Source organism: Columba livia, chromosome 4, assembly GCF_036013475.1.
Source record: "Columba livia isolate bColLiv1 breed racing homer chromosome 4, bColLiv1.pat.W.v2, whole genome shotgun sequence".
NCBI classification, from domain to species: domain Eukaryota; kingdom Metazoa; phylum Chordata; class Aves; order Columbiformes; family Columbidae; genus Columba; species Columba livia.
Window position 1 is genome coordinate 74,062,110 of NC_088605.1, and position 25,456 is coordinate 74,087,565.

Here is a 25,456-nt window from a genome sequence, read left to right on the forward strand (position 1 = left end):
ACTGGAGCCCACGTCAAAAGGTGCATTTTGAGTAAGGCTGTGGCCATTGGGCAGCCCTGGCTGAGTTCAGGGACTCCTCCTGAATTTTTAAAAAAGAAAGTAAGTTCAGTGTTTCAATTTGTTCATTTCAAAATCATGTCCAAAGACCAGATACAAATGATTGTACCGTCGCTTTAATTTTAGAGCAAATGTAACATTTAATTCCAAGCCAGAAAAGACAATAAAGGGAAATTCTGTGAACCTGAAAGAATAACAAACAACCCCCCCTCAAAACAAACAAACAAACCCAGTCACTCTTTTTTCATTTTGTCCTTGGGTCAACTGTTTTTTTCAAGCTTCTCTTCATTCCTTGTTATTTTTCCCTGCTACCATTATTGTCTTTCCCTTCCCTTCCCTTCCCTTCCCTTCCCTTCCCTTCCCTTCCCTTCCCTTCCCTTCCCTTCCCTTCCCTTCCCTTCCCTTCCCTTCCCTTCCCTTCCCTTCCCTTCCCTTCCCTTCCCTTCCCTTCCCTTCCCTTCCCTTCCCTTCCCTTCCCTTCCCTTCCCTTCCCTTCCCTTCCCTTCCCTTCCCTTCCCTTCCCTTCCCTTCCCTTCCCTTCCCTTCCCTTCCCTTCCCTTCCCTTCCCTTCCCTTCCCTTCCCTATCTTTCTCCACAATTCAATTTCTTCTCGCCTTGTTGTCTACTTTTAGATGTTTTTGTCTTTCTGGATCTTCCCACTACGCCCATCATCCCTTTATTGGCTGAGTTTATTGCCAGCAAACATGGCAAACAGGAGACGTTTGTGTGTGGGAGCAATTGCTGAGTAGATATTTGCTACTCCCACATTAGAACACATCAAGACGCTCTCGTATCACAGAGATCGCTGCATCTGAATTTGCTGAAAACCGTGCAATTGTAACTTTACTTGGTTATCTGGCATCTGAGGCTGCAACCAATCTGACATGAGCAGAAAAATGTCTTTCTTTGTCTACCAATAGCCTCTAATGGGCAAAAGTGTTTTTCTCAATCATTTTTGATGTCTTGATTTATCCCCTGTAGGATTCTCCTTAGTCACAACTTAACATTGCAAGTAAGAGCATAATAAGCCGCCAGTCCTATCACTTCCTTTAATCAAGTTCCCTCCAAAATCCTGACAAGTTTTAAGCATTTTTGCGTATTGCTTTCAGCTTGTTTTTAAAGTATACTTAATTATCCGCCATTTTAAGAAAACAATTAATTCATAAACCTCTATTTTACTCTGCTAATCAAATTTACCTTAGTTTATCTCTAGCCTGTGATAAAATCAGAAAACGGTGAATCATAACAAAACTGTGACCTAAATCTCAGGTTTCTCTAGTTTTGAGGAAATCTTGACCTATCAACGCGGTTATTAAATGGAACGCCTTTGCGGGACAAATAATCTAAGTATTGCAACGGGCTTTCCGCAGTCACGCTGAGTTAGGGAATGAGCTAATTGGGCATCTGGTGCATTGGGCCGGTGTTACAGACAGGGTAGTTACAGAGAGATCTTACAACAAACCATATGAAATGTAGGCACTGTTGGAAAAAACATTCTGTTTGAGTGTTGTGGCGTGTGGAATTACTGGAGCTTTGTCAGCAGCTGGTAATGAGAACTAGGAGATGGAAAAACACTCTTTGTTTAGGGAAAAAAGATTGCTTTTTGGTCTGTTTGGATAAAATTTGTTTTCAGAGTATTCCAGTTGTGGGATATGAAGCATTATTTTGATTGGGCAACTAAATAGCAGGAAAAACAGTATTTTAAATGCGATATGCAAGGAGTTGTGTATAGCCTGACTGCATTTGTGTGTCCTGGGGAGTCGGGCTGGGGCAGAAGCTCATGGGGGCTGAATTAGTTTGATATGGGATATGCCCATATCAAACCAGGCCAGCACATGCTGTGACAAGGCATCATGAAGGCAGCAGCATACATAGAAAAGATACCAAAGAAAGTGGGGCTCGCTAGGAAGGGGCAACAACCCAGCTGAGACCCATTAGACAACACCTTACACTGCTTGAAAATGAATTGTAAGAGCTCATCTGACTAGACCTTAATATATGTCTGCAGAGCTCCTGCAATTTTATTATGTTATTTCTTTTTCCAGGTTAGATCTGTGACTCTGGCAGGCCTCGGGTGGTGCTCGTGAAATGTTAATCGGCGCACAGCATGCTGAGCAAAGGGAACAAAGCTGACTGTTCTGCCCTGTAGCCAAGAAAAAAAGAGAGAATGCCAGCAGATATTACCATGAATGGAGTCACACAAGAATAGTGACATGGTGTCCTGACTCAGTTTTGCAATGTCTGTATTCCAGCATGCTAATGCAGCACGACAGGATGTCACGCTCCAAACCTGAAAGCACTGGGGGATTAATCTGCACCATTTTGCTCTCCCATTCAGTCACACAGCTAATCTTGTACTCCCCAAATGTACTCATCCTTGTCTCACAGTGCTGTAAAACGGTTAAGAAATGCCACTGTTTCTGACTCAATGTAGGTTTTTTTGCCCCCTTCATCACCCCCCAAACTTCTTTTACTAGAATAATATAAACACCGCAGCAATAAGACTGAAAATCTTATTTGAGGCCAAAACTCTAGTGGAGTTATGCTCTTACAACCTTTCAGCACAGCTAGAAATTATTTTGGTTTTGGGGCTTTTTTGGGGGAGGTTTATTTGTTTTGTAATATTCATAGAATCATTTCAGTTGGAAGAGACCCTCAGGATCATCAAGTCCAACCATAACCCAACCGAACACCAGCACTAACCCATGTCCCTAAGAACCTCGTCTAAACACCTTTTAAACCCCTCCAGGGATAGTGACTCCACCACTGCCCTGGGCAGCCTGTTCCAATGCCCGACAACCCTTTCCATGAATAATTTTTTCCTAATATCCAATCTAAACCTCCCCTGGTGCAACTTGAGGCCATTTCCTCTTGTCCCATCACTTGTTACTTGGGAGAAGAGCCCAACCCCTCCATGCTCCAACCTCCTTTCAGGTAGTCAGAGGCTGAGCTACTAACTTGACCTAGGATTTTTAAGACCAGCATCATTTGCTGTAGTAAACTTTCCACAGCTGAAGCACTGTCTTGAAGGCAATGGGGAAAGTCACTCATTACTCAGCGTGGTGCTTCCTGAGCCATGTTCCGTGAATTCTCCTCTTCCTCTTACATACAAGGATTAGGCTGATGCTGAAAACTCAAACCCCTCCAGATGCGTTTTCACTAGCCAGGGACCTAGCACAATTTTGTTCCTCCAAGGCAGGAGAATGGGTGCTTACGCCTGCAGCCAGTTGTTTTAGTTAATCCTTTGCTCTGGAGACCCAGAGTAGCTGTGGTTGTACTCAAGGAGAGGAGGAGCTAGCAAAAAAGCTTTAATTGCTCCATGTCTTTTTCCAAACTAGTCTTAGAGATGCTAATACCCATTGGAAAACAACCCACAGTCGAAGGTGGGAGGCTGTAGCAGATGCTCCCCATTACAACAGTGAGGGCAAAACTAGGATACAGCTTGAAAAGATTGCTAGCAGAGTTATATTATTTGGTTGCTTCTGCTAATAGGCTTCTGAATTTGGTTTTTCAGAAAGGTCCTTGCTACTCTCCGCTTTGTGTGCCTATGTAGTGCTAAATAGATCTGGAAGGTGGCTAATGTAATATGATTCTTTCTGTTTGTTTCAGATGATGTTGTTCCAACCAGTACCATCACTACAAGCGTTTCTGCATTAACATCAAAACCTGGTAAGGGTTCAGATTCACTGTTATCAGATATTCTGAAGCTCCCATTGCCTTTTCAGCTTTCAGCTCTTCCAGCTTCTGGGAGAAACTTGGTGAATTGTTTCATGTAAGGTGACTGTAGAGTGATGTCCCTGTCCCTCTTATAAAACTCTGTTGAGAAGAAAGGATTGAGAGATCTTAGTAAGGAGAGGATTAATTTAAGCAGGCTGCCTTTTTGTTTCAGGTGGAAAAGGCTGAAATTCAGTGAGTTCCTCTGCTCTCAAGCAGTGGCTCAAATGTGATAAGATATTAACAAATTGGCTAAGACTCGTAGTTCAAGAGGTTGTCAAATTGAGAATAATTTGGGAAATAGCATCAGTTAAGGGATATGGCAGCAGGGAGTAGCTGCTTTGATGAGTATAGGATTACAGAAGAGGGTATGGACTTTAACAGTGAAGAATTACACAATATATGTCAATGCTGGGCCCCGGTTAATAGGAGAGAATACATGTGCATAAAGCTCTCATTTGCCAAATGCTACTGATAAATTCTTGAAACTGTTGATGTCAAGATTAATTTTGGGGGGCAAAGGGGTGGCACCAGTGCCCTCAGTTTCGAAAGCTGCATTCTTTCACTCTGGTTTTTTTTGTGATTTTTTTTTTATTAACTAGATCAGTCATAAAGTCCTAAAACTATGAAACTTAACAGAGAAAATAACTGCTTCAGATGGTAGAAGCCTGTGATTCTGGTTTACAGTTTCAACCGACACACTCGGTTCTGCTTATTGTGTAGCTTTGTATTTATGAAAAATCAATATTGACCATGTTTCATTCATGTGAGCTAAATATCAACTCCTTTATTAGTCTGAATATTGAAGACTGCTGCACTTAATAAGTGATGTGTGTGAGAGAAGAAAACTTGGACATGGGATTCTATTTTTTGATAAATAGAGATACTAATGAGTCTGTTTTGGAGCTGAAAGCACTGATATGATTATGATGCATACACTTGAAAGTCTAGTAATGGGGGTGAATAAGATGCAGCAAGGTGACGTGCATATATTGTGTTTCTTACAGCAGAAGAATTAGTCCTTTTCAAATTGTGTTCGGTTCTTTTATATTTCAAAACCCCTGATGTTCATGTCTGTTTCAAAGACATTTCACAAAGGCCCAAGACCTCACAGTAAATGAGCTCTTCAAGTGTTTCATTGAAATTTCTCTTGCAGCTTTTGTCCCAGAAGGGAAAACAGTGTTGTTATTTATACCTGTGAGAAAATCATCAGCAGCCCACTATGAGATTAAAGCACTTGGTGGGTGTAGAGCAAGCTCCCAAGGGGGTCAGTTCTTTGAGGCACTGCTATTCTAAGTGAACAGCCAGCAAACTGAAAGCAGAAGAAGAGAGTATAAGTTATATTTTTAGAGTTACGGTGTGAACATTGCATTTAGACGCACTCAAGTCATATGAGAAAAAATGACATCGTGTCATGATTTGTTCCTGTTCTTTTATGTATCCCACCCATTTAAAATTCTAGAATAGGTAGTAGGACACATGTTGGGTTGTTGTCAGGGATTTAAATGAGCCTCTGTAGCTGACAGTAATGCTTTCTTTTCATATTAGATTACAGAATTGAAAGCTGGGCTCTTAAAATGACTGGTTATGGATTTTTTTAGCCCAGATTCCTCGGTAGCAATCTGGCCAGTCCACTCCTTTGCTCATGTGCCGGGGCACACAGGACCTGCTGCATAACATCCACGCACAGCAAGACACGCTGATTTAAACCTCGCTATTGCCTTAGTGACGTCTGGGGAGCTCTGCTCCGCTCTTTCTGGAGCAGCAGCAGCTGGAACGACTCCTGCTGCCTCATGGAGCTCTTTCGCCTCCCCTCAGCTTCCAAATGTCACCCCTCTGGAGGAGAGAACTACCAGGAGTCACCTTACAAAGGGCACCAACTTCACCCCAGGGAGCATCACTTTCTAGAGAATACTATTGGTCTCATCCACAACGTCCTAAGCTTTGCTGCACAGCTCAGAGGGAGACCTGCCAGGTGCTTTTTTTTTACCCCAGAAATCTGAATGCAGAGGAAGAAGGTGTGGGAAAGCTCGCCAGAGAAGAAGACTCAACCAGGGCTTGAGGTGGATGGCAGAGAGGAGAGGAGAGGAAAAAATTGCACAAAGACTAGTAGAGTCTCTTCTCCTTCAGGAAGAAGAGACTGTAAATTACCTATAATATACAAGTTTTGCTCCTGTGTATCACTCACTTCTTTCTGGGGAGTTTACATCCCTCCTCCTATTAAACGAGTATGCAGCAGAACACTGGTCAGAAGTCTAGTCTAGCAGCGCAGTGAACCCATCCATCCATGCCAGGCTTCTTTCCCCTCACCTCTTCCCTTGGAAGTCATGCCAGGCACCTCTGTATAACTCCCAGAGAGCATCCGCCTCTTCCTTAGGGGATGGCTGGAACGTACAGCTGCTGACTTTCTGTGGGCACCTTGTGGATAGTCCACAGGCCAAACCTTTCTCTGACACCAACCATATGCACTTTGAATCCTCTTTAAAAACGTGTGAGTGAGAAAGCTCTGTAAGGGCCAGGCTTTCAACAGAAATTCACTGCCTTTGTGAGGAGATAAGGCAGCTAGAGGTGTGTGATGTTTATTTATGCGTGATAAAATAAATCAATAAAGATGCGAATGCCTTTCTTGCAGTAACGGAAGCTGTGAACCCATCAACTCCACAAGCAGCAACACCACAAGCATCAGTGCTGACAACAATTACAATCAGAGCTACAGATGAACCCACCACAAGCAGTAAGTGAAAACTTATTTGAGCTAACCACTGTTGCTGTTCCAGTGGTCTTTCAGGAAATTAAGCAGCAGCGCCTCTTGGCCTGGGGATTTGTTTTACAGATAGTGAACTCTATGGTGAAACCCTGCAGGGTGTGCACAGGAGCTTCCTCCTGGTCAGGATCAAGGCAGGTCCAAGCCAGGCCTTGTAAATGCATTATTACAGGCTTATCTTCAGTGGGATGACCCACCTATGGGACATGGAGTGGCTTCCTCTGCACTGAAGGAAGCCCTGTCCCTGTTGATCTTCAATTTAAATGAAATACCATATTGATAATTTAAAACTGAGCAGCAAGCAGGGCAATTGGTGTGTTTTGTGTGTATGCATATGCATGTATATAAAATTGAGGAAGTAATTTGAATGTTGTTCCTTTATTAGAGTCCACGGCGACTTCACCTAATCCTACGCAACAAATAACACAAGGTACAACAACACAACCACCGGTAAAAGCGACCACAACAGCAGCAAGTAAAAATGACAGCACAACAACCAGTAAGTGATAATTTCATTGAGCCATTTCCAATTCACTATATGCTACATTTCTGTAAAACAGCGTGGAGCAATTAAAGGAGGTCAAGAAGAGTAGTTTGGGGTTTGGATCTAGAGGTCTGGGGAAGCAGAGCCATTCATTCTACTGTATTGCATATCTTTAATGAATCTTGCCCTAGAATATTACACAAAGAATATTATGCCTTTAATTTGTAGTGGAGTTGATCTGAAGCCATTATACAGGATTTTAATCACGCTATAATTGGGATAGAAGTATTTGGAAGGTTCTTAATATTTTATTTTCTTCAGTGTTTTGTGGTGGTTTTGTTTCTCTGTTTTTAAGTAAGAATTTCATCAAAAATAAATGATTCTGTCATCAGAGTGGTGTCAGAACAGCCCCCTTTGGTTTTTATTTTTATATATGTTTTAATGCTACAGTTAATTACATTCTATATTATTATGAGTCACAGTACTGAAAGCAGAGAGGTGGTACTAATTACCCTGCTTCAGTCTTAGGAAATACTTTTGCTCCTCATAAATCTTCAGAATAATGTGTGTGTTGGCCCAGAGCATCAAATTGGATTCTAGAAAAATACCATTAAAAAAAAAAAAATCCACATATCCAGCAAGTAGTTGGATTAATTCAAACAAGTATAATAACGTCCAAAAGGAGCTCAGTAAACTTAAGATGAAATTCAATCTCCCTTTCTTGTCCATGAACTACACTGTAAATATTTGCTCAAGTCTTTTGCTGAACTGGAGCTTTGAAATACTCCATTTTTAATATTTTGAGTCAATTAAATATAAAAAAGGAATACTCCAGTTATTTAACTCAGCAGTCACTGGTACTCCAATATTATCAGAATTGATATTTAGAGTATACTGAACTGTGACAAAAGATTAGAACTTGACTTCCCTTCCCTTGGTTTCTCTGCCTAAAAAGGGACTCCTGTGCTTGCTTTGTGCAAATTCTCCTTTAAAGCCTTTTAAAGCCACCCCTCATGGACCCGACCCATCCAGTCCAGGGTTACATCTCCTGCTGATGCATCTTCCCCTCTGTGTCGGTGCAGGAAGCAGCCTGATTGTCAGCCAGAAGTCTTTTGGTTTTTAGCTCAACTTTTAAATGCCAGTATCGGTGACTCACAGAATACAGTCTGCCCGATGCACAAGCTGCTGAAGTGATACCGAAGGCCACAAAGAATCCTTTTAAGCTTGCTTTTGTGACCCTGTGGACCTGCCAAAAGCCCGCGGCATGGCGCATCGCGTTACGGATGCAATTCCTGGTCCTTTTGGTTTGATGGAGATTCCTGGCTTGTGGGTACTGGAGCAGCACGGCCACCTGGAACTAAACCTTGGTGACAGGTAGAGCTCCCAGCAGGGGAAGGAAAGCTAATGAGGAATGGCTGCCAGTGCAGCGCTGCACTGATGCCCCAAAAAACTGGTGCTGGAGGTATGGTGGGTCTGGCTGTGAAGTTTTCACCAACGTGCTTCCTTTGTATTCCTCTTCACTTCTCTTCCCACCAGCCAGAGTTCAGTTCCTAGCTGCTTGTTTTTAAAACTCCCCATTTAAGCTAAAAACCCTCAAAAAAAGAGTGATAAAAACGGTTCATAAATGAACCTAGATGCAGGGTTTACCTACCTCTCACTCTCATCTCTCTCTTTCCACCCCATGTGTTGGCACAGGAAGGTGCTGGTGTCTTCAGCGCATCCCCCAGCCCTGGCCAGCATCCCCAGCAGCACAATGGACAGGAGATGGAAGTCATCTGCTCTCTTTCACTAGCACTCATTTCTCCCCCTTTTTGGGCTGACCTTATGGGACTAAGGCAGAAATTGGTGGTACCTTTGTGACGCTTCAAAATTTACCCTTGCTACACCTGGTTTTTAAGAAAAAACAGGCACCCCTGTTGTTTTGCAATGGAGACCATTGCCTTCTGTGCTTCAATCCCTGCTAAAAGCTCCAGCAAATGACCGCGTTCACACAGCAGAGATTTGACAGGGCTTCCCGTTTCTGCCGCAATTTCTGTGGCTGCTGTCACCTTTTATTACAGATTCAGGAAGAGCCCCCAGTGCTCCATACACTGTGAAATCATGTAAATGACATTGTCTTATTTTTTTTTCAAAGTCTTCAGTATTCTTTTCCTCTGCAGGCCATAAGTACATTCTCTCCCTCTTTGCCCTCCTGCCCTGTTTATTACATTGTAAGCCAGCAATAAGACTTGTCTCCTTAACCTTCTTATGTTAATATAAGGGGTCAAATCTGATAGTTCACATTTAGAGAGTGATGTTACTTGTGCAGTCTAGGCCCTGAAACAAGAATTTATATGGTGCCACACTACAGCAAATTGCATCTGCAATCAGGATTTCATATTCTGGGACACTTGCAGTTATCAAAGAGAATACGAAATGAAATGCAACAAAAGATTATGTTCTTCCTCCCTTGGAAATGGAGCAGCATCTTATGCAAGGTCAGTGCTCAAGGTATTAAATTACAAGTAAGAGTGGATTTTCAGCTGGTGTGTTTCTGATTTATCTCATGTCACTCTCCTGGATGATGATACATCGTGGTGCAATGAAATATTAAAAACTGAGAAAAGGAAAGAGTGGAGAAAAACGTTTTGTCTTTTTATTAAACCACTGGTAATTAAGAAGGAAGCTTTACTTCAGTAAAACTACCAGAAGAGGGTTATGCTAACATGTGTTGCTCAGTTGTCCTCAGGTCATTATCACATGCTACAGGTAAACACTGAGTGTAGCTGGCTCCTGAGACATGTTAGGCAAAGAAATGCATTAAAACATATATTTTTCAATACTTGGGGTGTATTGCTTACCTGAAAATGTAAAGCTGGCAGACAGCAGACAACATCAGCTATAGGTGTAAATGTTAGAACTGAAATCTGCTTGGTTTCCTCCCTAGCCGATTTCCATTCCTCTCAATATGCATGAAGTTGCATTCGTTTTGCTACACTGGGATTTTTCGAAGCTTTCATGAGTGCATTTGTTAATGCGAAAGGTTTCTCAGGTTACTGATTATAGGGGCAAGTCCTGTATGTGTGTTTATGCTAAAGCTGCAAGCTAAAGGGAGAAGGTTTAGTCTTCTGTCCAACAAAGCCCTTGTGCTGGAGTTCATAATGCTGGGTTTGGGTGATGTTCCTCCTGCCCTGTGAAGGTGTTTCCTTGAGCCATCTATTAGCCAAGCAAGATTTTTACACACATATAGGGATCTATATTCAGTGCATAGAGTATATGCAGAGCATTTGCTCCTTACTTGAAGTATCTTATGATGTCAAAGCTAGTGAGGTAACATCCTGCTGTAAAGAAAATTTGAAGTACTGTTGGGAAATGTGAAAATATATATGGATTGTATGTAGGTTAAGTAGAAAATCATGCTAAGATCAAGTGAGAATATGTGTCAAATTGCAGCTGGTTAAAGCAAATTAAGGGTTTTCAGGGCAGAAAGAGTAAGGAAATACCAAAGGCTCAGACAGCAGCTTCGCAGAGCAGCTTTAGGTTCCCTGTTGTTGATTATCCCTTTTACAAATAGGTGTTAACACACCGTCATTTATCTTATCAAAATATCAGCAGGGAGAGCTGCATCACCACCAGGGAGCCCTGCTTCTGCAGCAATCATCCCCGTCCGGACAGCTATTTTACAGTCTTTACCATTTTTATTCATAACCAGCCCATTAAGCGATGATGCGAGTGCTTTTGCAGCGGCGGCGGCCGCCCTTCTCTGCTGCTTTCCTGCGAGCCCGGCAGCTGGCGGAGCCGCAGCATGATGAACGGCTGCAGCGACGCGTCGCGTCGGTGGGGACGGCAGGACTGAGTCACCGTGCGCCCACGCAGAGCACGGGCACCGCGGCGAGGACTTCGCGCCGTCTCCTCCCGTCGAGATCAAATTAAACCTCGCATAGATATGAGTTGCGGGATTTATCAAAAAGGCGGGTTTCTAGTGGCAGTGGCTGGAGATGGATGCTCCTGCTCCCGTGGGCTTTTGGCACAGAAGCTATTAGATCTGCTCAGTGTTGCTCTGTATTAGGCGTAAGGCTTGGATGCTGCTTGAAAGCTGCTCCGAAGCCACAAGTCAGCAGAGAATTGGGGTGCTGGGATTTAATCTTAGAGTAATACAGCAGAATTAAGGGAACCTTCCCTGCCAGGTTGCGTTTTTCGGCTTGAAAGTGGTGAAATCTGCCACGCAGGCTTTTGCACTGTAGCACATCTGCTTCACCCCTCGAGCAGTGAGCCTGTTCTGCAGTCTGCCTTAATCAATGCAACAAGATTCACGCTAAGCCCTAGGTGAGGGTGTGAGTCATACCTGGTGCTACCTGAGTTGCAGGAAGAATCTCATCCAAGCTGAATTAAAAAAAAAAGAAAAAGCATGGAAACGCTCTCATCTCTCCCCTCCCGATCCCCCACTGAGGCATCTCCAGTGCACAGCCCGTGTTCCTGAGAACAATCTGTTCTCGCAGCTCCCAAACACAAGAGGAGCACCCGGGGCTGGGCGGCTGCCAGGACTGATAGGACGCCTGGAACATGGGATGCCCATGGGAAAACAGCTCTCCCGGGGGTTACAAGGCAGCTGCCTGCCTCCCTCCTCATCTCTCCCACACACCTGATTGTTTCGTGGTGTTCACAAAGTGTATTTGTGTTTGAATGTCTCTGCTCACTGTTATTCTGCCTTACTTTTCATTCTCCCATGCAGCTTTTACTAATGATAAGGGAGCCACAAGATGGTTGCTGTTACTCATGAAGCCCATGCATCTTAAAGGGAGAGAGAGGCTCTTTGGGTTTTTAGCCTTTTTTTTTTTAGCTGATCTCAGGTTGAAATTCAACATTTAAAATGAGAGTCTGAAGCAACCACAGTAAGAATCAAAAGAGGAAAAAGTTTACTTTTAAAGATTCGTTCAAGGCTTCTATGGTGAGAATACAGGAATTATTGAAGACCTCAGATCCTTGTGTTATGAAAAATGAGGTAGAGGTGCTTTTTACGTTCTACTGCAGATTAGTCTTGCATTTTAAAGGGGTACAATACCGAAGTTTCTGGAGGGAGGTGACAGTGAAATTGTGCTTCTCATCACTAGAATCCCAGTGGAAGTTTTAGGCATTTAAGTTTGTTTTGCACAATTTTCAGTATGGTTTCCTTCTGTGCCTCAACCTCCAAAGATACTGTCCCTGGATGTCCAGCTCCTGTCAGTTCCCAAAGTTGTATGAATCCCCTGACTCCAGTGGCTTCAACTCAATCCTTCTTTGCTTATTGAGTTTTAAAGGTTGCATCTCCAAGTTACTGCACTTAATAAACAAGAGGGGAAGGGTCAAGTTAAAGGTGTGTGGTGGTAGAATAGGGAACTTTGGGGGTTTGGTTGGTTGGTTGGTTTGTTTGGTTTTGCTGAGATAAAGTTTCTTTAAGTGGCCAAACTGGTAATCAGAGTTTCTGCGTGATGAAGCATTCCTCAAGATCTACATGTTGCACATGCATGATGTTGTACTAAGACATGTCTTGAAGTTGTTTTAGTTCCAGTGTTTGAAATTCATATGAAGAGGCACTGAAAATAGTTTACAGCACAGTTGCATCTCTGATTTATATCACAAGGGAAATATAAGGTTACTCTTGGGCACCTCTATGTTTTATTCAGTAGGCAATGTCTTGCCTGTTGTTATGTTGAGGTATGAGCAGAGATGTAGGAATTATCCTTTGTGCTGGAACAGCTTAAATTCTTTCTTGTTGTCATTCAGTGACCTTCATCTCCTTCAGCACCATCGTCTTGGACTCACCTTGGGCTGCAAATCTTGTGACACAGATGGCCTTGGTCCTCTATTGACTCTGCGAGAACAGAAATAAGACACTTTATTTTTTCATACATTAGAAGTTAGAGGGCAGTGAGTGAGCTTCTCACTCCTCACTTTGCTCTTGGTGAATAACTGTGTAGTTATTCTGGGATCCCAAGGCAGAACTCTGGGCTGTCTCCTGGCACAGAGGTGAGGCTGTTTCTGATACAGAATGTGCTTTAAAGATGCCTCAGCTATGCCAGCGGTAAAAACTCCATACAGATGGTTTGTCACTTGACAGAAGCTGTAGTGCTTTGTGACCTTAAATCTCTTCTATGATCATGGGAGCATTTGTCCGAGGGATGGTCCAGGATCTAAGACAATGCTTGTATAGGTGTATCTTACCCGAACTTCTCTCTCATTTCCAGCTACACAAGCAAGCACAACACAGCTGGCCCAAAATGTGAGTTCGGGTGCTTCATCGACTAAGGCATGGTCTGTTTCTTCTACAATCTCCCTACAAAAAACCACTTCTGCTCCTGGAACCTCAGGTAAGTCTTGAAACCATACGCTCTGCTGTTCTATACAAACAGTTAGAAAGATGCAGCTAATTTCAAATATCTTCCTAATTTGTTGTGTGTTGTCCTGGAATGAGGGCCTTATTCATGCAGGGTGCGCTGTGTCTGTGTCATCTGGCTATGAAATTAGGATGAATGATGGGTGAACTTCAAAACTTAATAAATTAAAAAGGAAAAAAAAAAGATACTCAATGTCATTACAGGATATAAAAAAACCCAAAAAGATAATAGCAATGTTTATATGTGCTGTATGGGTTCATTGTGTAACACTGACTGCCAGAGGAGGTCATCAAGTCTCTGGCTGCAAAGCAAAGGAGACAAAGGAGACAATAGCTATAATTTTTACAATTATTAATAAATCTGGAGAGCAAGTTAATGCATATTACCAGTTAAATGACATTGTTCAAAGTACAACGTGGTCACATGCAATGTCAAAAAGTTATTAATCCTTACCAGCTCCAGTCTAGTTTTACTGTTTTTCTGGGTGTGTTTTGGTGTATTTATCCACTAAGCAACACTGTGGTGAACACAGATGCCAGGTCATATGAGCAGTCATTTATTATGCTTCTAGCTGGCTTAACTTGCCTAGATGTTTGAAGAATCACGTATTCAAGTGTTTTTAAGGTCTCTTGAGCCTTCACTTCACTCAATACTTACTTTCAGCTATATGTGTGTAAATCCAATCAGGATACTGACCTTGTTTGTGTATCCCAGTTATTATTAATGTTTAACATCCCCCAAGGAATACAAGACTCTTTTTACAACCTCCAGATTGTTTATCAGAGATAAGCATGTGCATGTAGTATGACTTTTTTCCTTATAGATGATAGCATTAGATATAAGAGTAGCATCACATGCTCAGTACACACTGAAATACTTAGAAGCATCCAAAAAGATAATTATAAGCATTTTAAGAAAGCTGGGATTTTTTTCATATTTTAATCCAAGACCATTGATTTAGAGAGGATTCTTTGCAGTTATTTCAATAAGCCTACGCCTCATATTATTGTGAGATGCAGTTACTTGATTATCTTCTTAGATTTAGTGTATTTTAGCAGACACGTGCATGGTGTGGAAACCTTTCCACTGGTACACTGCGATAAAGCAGTGAGTTACAGTGTTGTTAATTAAAGGTTCTCTCACAGGCAAACTCTCCAGGTTAAAATTAAATTGTAATACATATCTGACTACGGGACACAAGTACTGAGTTACCTATTACATTGTTCATTGACTTACATTTTACATTTAAAATTTGTCCAGAAATTTTTATGTCCTTCATTGCATCTGTTTGTGAAAGTCGTCATCTTACTCGGCTCACTTTGCTACAAAACCAATAAATCTCCTTGAGCTCGGGGACTACTCACGATGCCAGGACTATAATTGCCTGGCTGAGGATGAAAGGGCCAATCTATCCAGGGGGAGAGTCAGTCTAGGTGCTTGGTATAGCCAGTACTCGGAGTTCCCATAAAAGTGCCGTTTCACAATCGCTTCCCCCCGCATCAGGATTTCCATGCTCGCACCTTCCCTGTCTCCTCACGTCCCCAGCTCCTCGCTTCTTTCTTGCAGCTTAAACAAGCATGAAACTCCATTGCTCACCCCGTTGAGTTAGGCAGCTTATCCCACCTTTAGATCACCCTTGCTCCCTTATGCTCTGTATACGTCAAAGACTTTAAGAAAGAACAGTTTAGTTCTCTCTAAACAGAAATATTCTCCTACATGTGGTTGCTCAGGGCCAAGGGGACCTGTGTGCTGCACCCTGATAACATGCAGGTGTGAAGCCACTTGTTTCATCAGCACTGAGACTCGGAGAAATGTTGACTCTCTCACTGCCATTAGATTATTTCTTCCCAGCTCTGAAATTTCATGTTAAGGTTCTTCTATAGGGGCTGGATACCTTTTGTTCACCAGAGCAGAGGCTGGTGCTGCAGCCCATAGAGGACAAGTTGAAGGTACCCAACACACAGCTTCTGCATAAGAGTCAAGGAAAGACAAATTAATGTGAAGTTGATCCAAAACTGAATGTTTCTATTTGGTACGCTCCACTAAAATAATTCAGCTGGCTAACCTCAATACAAAAGAATATATTTACTTTTGAGGCCATATTCCATGTTTGCCAAAATGCTGTTTGGGTGAAAATTTCCTCTCTTGCTGTAGAAAAAGGACAAAAGCACATTTGGAAGATAAGTTTCCAATCAGCCATATCAAAAGAGCAGGGTGTGGGAGGAGCACAACAGAGAGCTGGACAGCAACGGAATCGAGTGGGGAAGCCTTGGAAAGAACTTGGAGAAACATCAGAGAACACTATTGCTGTATTAAAGGAGTTTGAAACCACCAGCCACCGGGCTAGAGAGGGCAATGGGGACTGTTTTTAACAAGAAGAGGAACGTGCATGCGTACCATAGACACACAGGCTTCTTTAACTTTGGCTGTCATGTATAATGTACCTCCTACACGTTCTCCAACTCAACAGGATTTCTCATTAATATTTAATTTTTACCTTTTGTTTAATTAATGAAAAATTGGAGATTTAATGGATCAGAGCCTAAATGCACCTGAGAAACTGCAAGTACTGTAGCTTCTTACTCTGTGACCTCAACAACAAAACCAAATCCATAACACAGTATGAGCTTAAGTTCACCCAGCAGGGCGATAAGATCAAATGATCTATTATAATAAACTGTCAGATGAATCAACCTGCTGCATCTATTGATATCTTTATTGCACTCCTCAAATTATAAGTCCTACTCACTTGATTCACAGGAGGCATCTCCCTAAGAGAAGTTCTTCTGAGTAAGACACGGAGGGTTTGATTCTTTCTGGGTGCAAACTGTGTAGGAACTCTGCATAGTGATATTAGGTAAAAATTACCCACCTTATCTTCAGCTTCTTCACAGAGAGAAACTAAAATCAAAGGGCCTAGGAGATGGAAAATATAGCAAAGCCTCCGTTAACACAATTCCAGATCTGTGGCATGGTCAGAGCAAGGAGGGTTTTTTGAAGTTCTTTATTTTGCTTTGATTTATATTGTGGCATCCCCTCTGAGTAATCAGCCAAATTTATTCGTTTGTTTTGCCAGTGAACACAGTTTCACGTGGCTGCTCTCCAAAAACCGAAGCAGCAAATGGCAGGGTATCCAGCCTGCTTGGGTAGCGGCTGTTGGAGAACAGAGCGGGGAGAGGTTAGTTGTTGGTCTCTTTCTCCATCTGTCAAGCTTCTAACCAGAGCTGAACTGACTCAGGCAGGTATTTTCAAATCAAACCACCGCCATGTGCCAAATTTAATCCTTGTCCTCCTTACTGCCCAACGAGGGCTTGGCACAGCCAGTGTTGCACACCTCACTTTTTACGATGAATCTGGAAATCTTCCCAGATTATTTATGCAGAGCATCTGCCCCCTAACTCGCAGCACCAAAGGATGTGGCGAACAGCTATAGTAACTATGATAGCAAGAGAAATGCTGCCTTTCCTCCTGTCCTTCTGTAGGACAGTGGCGCATGACCCCACCACCAAAAGGGGCACTGGGTGGTTATTTATAAAATGCAAATGGAAAGCGCCTGCTGAACCGCTCTGATAAGCAGAATGTTGTTTGTGTGGCAGGGCTGAGCGATCTTCGAGCAGAGGGCGAGCTGGCACCTTGTTGCATACTGGCGACAGGGGAGAGAGAGAGAACGGCACGAGATTTTTCCTGCTTAATTTTTCATGCTCCAGCAGAATCTGAGTGAGATACCTTTGGGGAAAATTCTTGTAGTTTTGTTGTGGGTAGATGTGTGCACTCACAGGGCTTTACCATTTGCTTGTTCAGCCATTGCTGTGTGATCACCCAGTATTTTTTTCCATGGGATCCCACTATTTCTAAGCAGAAGGAAAGGCAGTATTTGGGGAACAAGCACTTATATCACATTTGGATGCTTCCTTAATGCCAGGTACATCTCCTACTGCGTTCTGTACTGTGTAGCTTTCCAAACCTTGACAGGCAAGTTATTAACTTCCTGAAAGCTTTTCCTTGGCTCTTGTTGTTAATGTTGCCCAAACATGCTATAAACATTGCCTAATGAATCATCACAGAGAACCTCTCTGAGCAAGGCGACACTGCTTTTTGCAGACAGATCAATGAGACGATAAGAAGCTTAGGAAAAAAGTCTCCTCTGGATCTTAGGAAGGCAGGGTGAGATATGTGTATACCTTATGTTCAAGAAGACCTCTTTTAAATACTCGCCTTTTCAACCACAATGTGCTTTTCATGCATGTTTGTGATTTTAAAATGCAGTTAAAGCTCTGTCACATGTATCACTAGCTAAAGTGGTTATTTGCACCCCAGTGGTTCAAGTGATCCATGTTTTTAATTGGGTGTAGAGAGGAGGGAAAACATGAGCAGCCGTTCTGGTCTCTAGCAGCACAATAACGTTTCACCTGTATTAGGTGAAAGCCCACAGATGCAGTGGCAGCAGTGAACCCCAAAGACACCCAATGAGGGGACTTCTCTAGTGCCCTCCAGCCTAGCGGGGGGTAACCAAACGCTGTGATTTATGCCTCAAAATAGCAAGCGGCTGCTTAGGTATAGTGCCTGGGGGATTTTTTCCGTGGTAGCCCCAGTAATCCGGTGTGAGAGGCCTCACCAAGCAGGCAGATTGCCAGTCACTCGCCCCTGGCAAGAGACGCTCTGTCTCGTACAAACAGATAAATGTTGTGTTGCCAGTTCACACAGGTGAATATTCTCAAAGCCACAGACAAGTTAGATACGCACTCCCTCTGACTTCAGAGTCATCGGAGAAGAGATTTAATGCAACGTAATAAAAGCCACGGTAGGAGCGATGATTGTCCGTGGCTAGCCTCCAAATGCCAACTACTCAGCCGCCTTAATTTCCAAGCATGCTACAGTCTAGACACACAAAAGCAGCAGCATACTAACAAAAAGCTAACAAAAAATTAGCGCTCCGCACCAAAAACTTGTGAAGTGGTTGGGGGAAGCTGACAGCAGGGGGCCAATCCGTATTCACAGCACTATGCAAGGTCCATTTCTTCTTCATTGCCAATGCCTCTTACTCCTGCTGCTCGGCAGTCTGCTAGACAAAAGCACAAAGATAATTAATGAAGATTCGTTTTTAAAGGGTTTTCTGACACTTGAAGACATGTCTCAGGCATTTGAGCTTCTTTTAATAAAACACTTATTTGCTAGTTAAACACCAGCTATTCACTCCCAGGCACTTATTTGGTTTTGGCAGGAGGAATTTTTTAGGAATGTATCAATTAATTCAGGATTTTCTTCTCTTATGCAGAATAACAACCCAGTGTAGGCTGCGCTTTGGATTCTGCTCCCATCTATATGGGAAGCCTGCAGATTTTTGCATGGCAGGCTTTCTGGGCTTGGGAAAAGCATCAGAGTGTCAGTTCTGGGTCTGCATTTCTTGTGAGGTTTCTAAGCACATTGCCAGAGTCTTACAGTTTGCATGATGTGAAGACTCTGGACATCTAACCTTAAAACAGCGACTAATGAACCTGTTTCTTCTGTTTTATTGCAGGCCTTCATGTGAGCTCCCCGACAGAACCGATGAGTAAGATCCCCGGTCCCACTGGTGAAAAGGGCAGGTGTGGGGTGGGAGGGGGCAGCCTGAGGAAAGGAAAAGTTCACGAAACAGGAGGCTCTGGGGGAAAAACGAACCGGGAGAATAGTACAGAGAAGCAGAGGAGTGATGCTCAAGTTGTAGCAATGAGTAGCTTCGCTGTGATTTCAGCTGAATGCCATGTTGGACTAGCAGATACTGGAAAGAAAACAGGGTGGGAGCACAAAAATTCAGGCCTGGTGTATTGCATGATGCAATGGAAATTTCATATAAATAGAGTATTTACCAAGGAGCTTGTTCTTGTCGGGGGCTCTCATTCCTCGTCCTGTGGTTAGAAGCAGCAGGTCCCAGAGTAAGGCAAGAGTTTCCTGTGCTAGTGAACCTGTATTGTGCTGTTTTCCTTTCTCTGGTCTTATCAGGAAATGGTCTCTTCTCTACTGGTCCCTCCTGTTGCCAGCAAATATTTGTCCCTCCTGTTACCATGATGGATGTGTTACTCCAGTGGTTATTCTGATCCCAGATCATTCCATAGCTGGAAAATACCTTCCATATTCACTTTCCAGATCCAAAGAAAGTAGACAGGGTGGGCTGGCTTGTGAGAAGCTTCAGTGAATCAAGTGAATAACTGAGTTAAAGGTTTTAATTCCTTAAGCCATTTTATTCATGCAGGAGTGCTTCTTTGTAGCTGTTGTATTTCTCATTGATGGTCTCAAACAGTTAAAACGCTAACCTATGGATTTGTCTTTTCTGCATTACTCACGTCTTTGTCATTTAACAGAGAACTAGAACAAATAACCAGTGAATTTGAATCCTCAGTTTTTCTCATGAGGAGACGCTGCACAAATGCAGGGATACACATTCACATTGTTCAGTGTCATTTGTTTCTGTTGACATTTTCAGCTGGCATGCAGGGTAGCTCATTGCTGTGATAATTGCCTGCTTGCCCTGGATATCATGCAGTATATCAGGTGCGGTAGTGAAAAGGGCAGTAGTATTTCCCTGGGAAATCTGAAGCAATCACATGGAATTACAAATTCATAAGAATGATTTCAGTCACTTGATGATGGCTCACAGTTTCCATCCTTACATTATCACCCCTCGGCAGACAGGCACCATGGAGGAACAGCTTCTGCTTTAAAGCAAGACAGTGATTTTTCAGAGCTAAGGGTCTCAGACAATGATTGCTTCCTATACTATAGCATCAGAATATCTCAGCTGTATTGTTTAGGCACCACACAAGCACATAGTAACTGATCATTTTTCCCCAGAAGGTTTCAGTCTCTGGCCAGAGAATGAAGGGGAAGGAAAGGAAACAGAAGCTAAACAATCTGCCCAAAATTCACACAGCTACACAATAGCAGAATAAAAATGAAAACACAGCTCTCTCAAATCTTTCCCTTTGTGCTACCATGAATCCACATAAATTTTTAAGTAGGACCACGTGGCTCTTAGTTACCGGGAAAATGCAGTATACTGGTATATCCAGCAAACCAGTGGAGAAACTTGCCCATGGTTGTTCTCTGCTTTGCTTCTCTTGCATCAGGAGACAACATTTTACTACATGTCTGAACAGGCCAGTATGTTGTGAGAGTGGGCATATGGGCAAAAGGAGAATGGTGGAGGAAAAAATTGTTACCAAAACATTTATCAATAGTGGTCCTGAGTTTTTAAAATCAGTGCAGCAAGGAGCCCCTACAGGGTTGGGACAAACAAACCTTGTTTGTTACTGTAATTTAGCAAACTAGAATTACATGTACTGCCTATACAAAAAGTAAAAAATCAATCTGTAAAAAAGATGGACCTGTCATTCAGAAACCAAGGGCCAGAATACATCTTGTTCTGCTAAAAATGGCCATAGGAAATGCTCGCTTTTTCTGTTTTCTCTCCCGAAGTTCAGTGATTGTTTTTCCACAGACTGTATGCAACAAGGTAATGAATGTCTTGGGTTGTCGATAACTGACTCAAAATCAGATTAGCACCTGAAGGTAGAAATGCATTCCTTTGAATCTTCCCCTAAATAATGTCCAGAGACTCCCAAAAGTTTCTACTGTATATAACACTCAACTCCCAAGAAAATTGCTGGCTATTGATCCTGCACCTCTTTAGACTTCTTCACCTACTATTAGCACTTTTTTTTAATTAGCAGTGAAAAATTTTGGTCTTTTTTCTTTTGGAGACAGGTCTAATTTTCACACTCTTGATTGTTTATTTGCTTGTCAAGAGGTCTCTTCTAATGTTGAACTTCCTAAAAGCGAAAAAGTTTGTAGCTCATAACCTGTAAGTGGACACGTAGATGATCCTTGGGGAGACTGTACCCGTGCAACATGTGTGTTTCTTCTAGGCCATATCAGATAAACCTTTTCACCCTTCTTGCCAAATTATCCAAGTATTATTGAGGAGAGCTACAGCTGTGAAATGGTTCAAGAACTGGGGACACAGAAATTGTTCTGGGGGGTTTAAATTTTTGGGGAGGGTTGTTTGGGGAGTTCTGGGAATTACATGTTAACCTGAAAGGCAATATTTCTTTTGCAAATTTAGCTCTTGGCAGTCCTGCAAGCAATTCTGGAAACAAGAACGTGCCCGAGAATGCTATCCACTATTCCAGTGAGTATTCCCGCTTCATTGTCCAGCTCTTGAGTTGTCAGTTGATCAGTTTGGCTTCCAATGAGTGATCGAAGTAGCAGAGAAATGAAACTGTCGGTTTTATTTCTAGCCTTACCAGACACAGACACTATTACAAACCCAATTTAACTGCCTGTTAAAAAACTCCTCTCAAAGAGAAACAGAGCTTAACAAGTTGACACCACTCTCATTGGAGAGCAGCACAATTATTCCCAAGGTCTGATTCAAAGTGATAAAACTGAATTTAAAAAAGTGAACAGTCATCCCCTGAGAGAGAAGACACAAGGAAACATGAAAATGTTGTTCATGTGCCACTATGAGTATATATTCTATTAATATATCGTTATGGATGTATTATATTAATATATTGTTCATATTGTCATGGGAGCGAAGGACTAGGAGGGAGCCTTATGCAGCCTCTTCAAGCACTTCCATCTTGCATGATGCATGTTACTTAATCTTATATTTTAATATTACGCATCTCTGGGCAAAGAGTGTTGCTGCAGTTCTGCTACTTCCCACCCAAAATACTGGCTTAGTAACATTTGTTTGATGTTTTTCCACTGTAAAGTTGTCTCCGAGTTCTCCCTCTGGTTCCATAGATGCAGACACACACACATATCTATATGAATATTAAATATTAATTGCATCAAGAGCCATTGAATATGCTGTTTCTAAATATCAGGCGGGCATGACGGCTGGTGCTGAGGAATGTGGCCACAGCCTCCCTGGACACAGGGCTTAGGCCAGCAGGCCAGAAAGTGCTAAATTTGAATGTGGCCGATTATTGCCAGAAAAATAATAATAATACTAATAAAAAAGATAACTGGGGAGAAATCAGGCTTATATATTTCCCTGGGAAAGCTTCTCTTCATTACATAATTCTTTCCTTTTTGCTTCTTGGCTGGGAAACACCTGTCAGGAAATGGCAGATGGTGGGAAATAATAAAAGGAAAGAAATGTCCTCGTTTGAAAAGGAGATCTTGCGTTTTTCTATCCCTGGTTGTAAGCGCTGTGGGGAATGTTACTGCATTATGTAACTCCTCGGTGCCTTTCTGGGTGTACAATGTTAAAAGAGAAATAATTGCTTCAGTTGCTGAATTTCAGATGAGCCTTATTTTCAAAAGAAGAGGAAAAAATAAATCGCATGCATCAAAAATTTATTCCTGAAAGATGACTATTTTGCAAAGCCTTTGGGGGCCATCAATGTTGGGTGTGAATTGTGAATATTTCAATTGAGATTATGGTGGTCCCAGGGGGGTAGGTGGTAGAACCTCACTCTCCAACAAAAATAACGGGTGAAACCAGGTCTAGAAGGCAGCACAAGTGCCAGGGAAGGACTAAGGGTGGGGGAAGGAAGGTGCCTAAATCCTCCCTCCCCACAACCTCCCTGGGCAGCCTGTTCCGGGCTCTGTCACCCTCACTGAGAAGAAGCTTCTTCTCATATTTAAGTGGAACCTCTTGTGTTTCAGTTTGAACCCATTGCCCCTTGTCCTATCATTGGTTGTCACAGAGAAGATCCTGGCTCCGTCCTCCTGACACTCACCCTTTACATATTTATAACCATTCATGAGGTCACCCCTCAGTCTCCTCTTCTCCAGCTCCAGAGCCCCAGCTCCCTCAGCCTTTCCTCATACGGGAGATGCTCCACTCCCTTCAGCATCTTTGTTGCCCTCTTTTGTTCTCTCTCTTTTACAGGTGTTATCTTGCCAATTGTCATCACCTTGATAGTCATCACCCTCGCTGCCTTCTCGCTGGTGGCTTTGTACAGAATGTGCCAGAAGAAAACTCCAGGTATTTGGTTTGCTTTCTCTGAGAGGGGAAAAAAAATGTATATCCATGTGCCTTTTTATTATTGAAAGATCTCTGAAGCCTTTTTGGATTACTTTAATCATAGATGTTGCAGTAGACTGATAGGAAAGCTTCTTGTATTTCAAAGTATTTTGCCTAAAGTAGGAAAGTAACACTTCATTTTCAAAATCAGTATGAAGAAGAGAGGGAGCAAAAATGTCTCTGATTTTTGGAGATTATATAATGCCATAAAGCTTTTTCTTCATGCTTTTGCAGCTACAAATTGCTAACAAACAGCTGTGCAACAACACTCACTCAATCAGGTAGAAAAAGACAGTGAAAACTGAGTTTGGAGATCTTGTTTAACAACATCACTATATTTATTTTATCTCTGTTATAGATATGGGCAAAGAAATACCACTTCTTTCTTTCAGGAAATACCTGATATATGCATACATATATACATTATATATAAGTAAAATTTTCCAGTTACAGTATAATGTACCTGGGAACAAAATCCCTGAGCAAACAGTGTTTTCAGAAACAGTCATTTTGACAGAGCACCTAAAGCCAGTATCTGTTTTGCTGCTGTCTGTTAAATACTGAAGACAACAAGCTATAATTCCATTCAATTCCATTTGCCAAATGCTTCAGCGAGTTGCCTAAGTGGGCCACAGGCAAGTGTGAAAACCTGATCTGAATCCAGACTGTGGTTTTCCTCTCCCTGTGAACTGGCATGAATTAGGAGACCTGTGCAAACCTTCAGCTGTGAAATCACTGGGCCATGGCAATATAAACCAGAGCGGTGAAGCTGTAGACCAAGGCAAACGGTGTGTCACAACCAATTTAGCCAACGACATGGAAAACCAGACTCGGATAAACAGAGGAAGGTGTGAGGAAATTACTGAATATTCAGAAGCAAGAGATATGTAACACTGCAATAGCTATGTCTAAATGTTTGCTGAAGTGAGTTCCAGCAGTCAAAATGGTATTAATATTGTTCTTTCTTCCAGAGAGACAAGAGAACGGCACTGAACGGTAGGTTGAATCCTGTTCTTTCATTGCTTTGAGATCTATCATGGGGCACTTGTGAATGCGGCAGATTCTGCGTGAAATTTTATTTGGTCTTTCCCTGGTTAAACATAATAAGTGGTTGCACCCCAAAGAGAAATATCCTGTTGAAAGAGATGCGCTTGCAGTCACTGCATACCTATATGCATGATAAGCAGCTGTTCCAGCATGCATAGAAATGTGATAGCTCTCAAGTGTTTTGCAGGGAGTCCTTTTGGAATGGATAAACAACTTGTGCTGTGCCACAGGGTCTATTGGACCAGTCCTTTTTCATCTCTTTTACCAATTTCTGCCCCATTGATTTTTTTCCCTTATCCTTTCCTACTCCCCTTTTTTTGTTCATGTTTGCTTTCTTCTCAATGTTTTTCAGTCTGGATTATTTTTCTCGTGTCCCTTATTGTTTCATGTTCCTCTACGCCATCTTCTCTCCATTAGTCCATTTGCAGAGGCTCATGTAGAACAGTATTGGCATAAGGAATTTGAGGAGAGTGAAACTGAGAAAGATCCATTAGAAGATATGTACAAGAGACGACTCAGTCTGGCTGCGGCCTCTGTGTTTTGTATGGCCAAAAGCAACACTTGGGCTGCTGATTTACTTGCTAGCCCTGACTCCCTGGACATCTGAAGCACAATCCTTCTTGCAATTCAACATGGCTAAAAGCCTTGTTTTGACAGAGAAAAATTATCACTCCGTCTTTTCCCTTAGATGTACTTCTTCTATGGAGCCCTAGATTGAACCTAGAGTCATGCAACTTGATTTATTATATATTTTAAGTGAAAGCTGTTTTCAAGGATATTGGTATATGGTGTTTTCCACAACGAAGAGTTACACATGATCCCATGCAAAGCCCATTTCAAGCCTACCAGTGTAGGCTAGCATAGGTGCTGCCTCCTCTGGGTCATAATGTTAGAGTTTTGTTTAGCTGACCAACACACATGCTGACCGTCTGATTAAATGTTTTCTGACTTCAACAGGGCCCAGTCAGATAAGGAAGGAGTCAAACTTCTTTCTGTGAAGACAACTTCTGCTGAGACTGGTG

General features: G+C 42.4%; 1 protein-coding gene across 4 annotated transcripts in view; it reads left to right on the forward strand.

Moving 5' to 3' along the window:
- EMCN (endomucin) overlaps positions 1–25,456 on the forward strand; it is a 49,972-nt gene that overhangs the window by 12,760 nt on the left and 11,756 nt on the right. For 3 of the 4 annotated variants that reach the window (XM_005515238.4, XM_065062353.1, XM_065062350.1), the window contains exons 2-10: positions 3,667–3,726; positions 6,404–6,505; positions 6,921–7,034; positions 13,223–13,345; positions 18,891–18,923; positions 21,471–21,536; positions 23,253–23,348; positions 24,359–24,383; positions 25,392–25,453. In XM_005515238.4, coding sequence (XP_005515295.2) covers positions 3,667–3,726; positions 6,404–6,505; positions 6,921–7,034; positions 13,223–13,345; positions 18,891–18,923; positions 21,471–21,536; positions 23,253–23,348; positions 24,359–24,383; positions 25,392–25,453 — 681 coding nt within the window. Of the gene's footprint in view, positions 1–2,450; positions 2,488–3,666; positions 3,727–6,403; positions 6,506–6,920; positions 7,035–13,222; positions 13,346–18,890; positions 18,924–21,470; positions 21,537–23,252; positions 23,349–24,358; positions 24,384–25,391; positions 25,454–25,456 lie in introns of those variants that run through there. The other variant, XM_065062351.1, reaches the window with a different exon arrangement.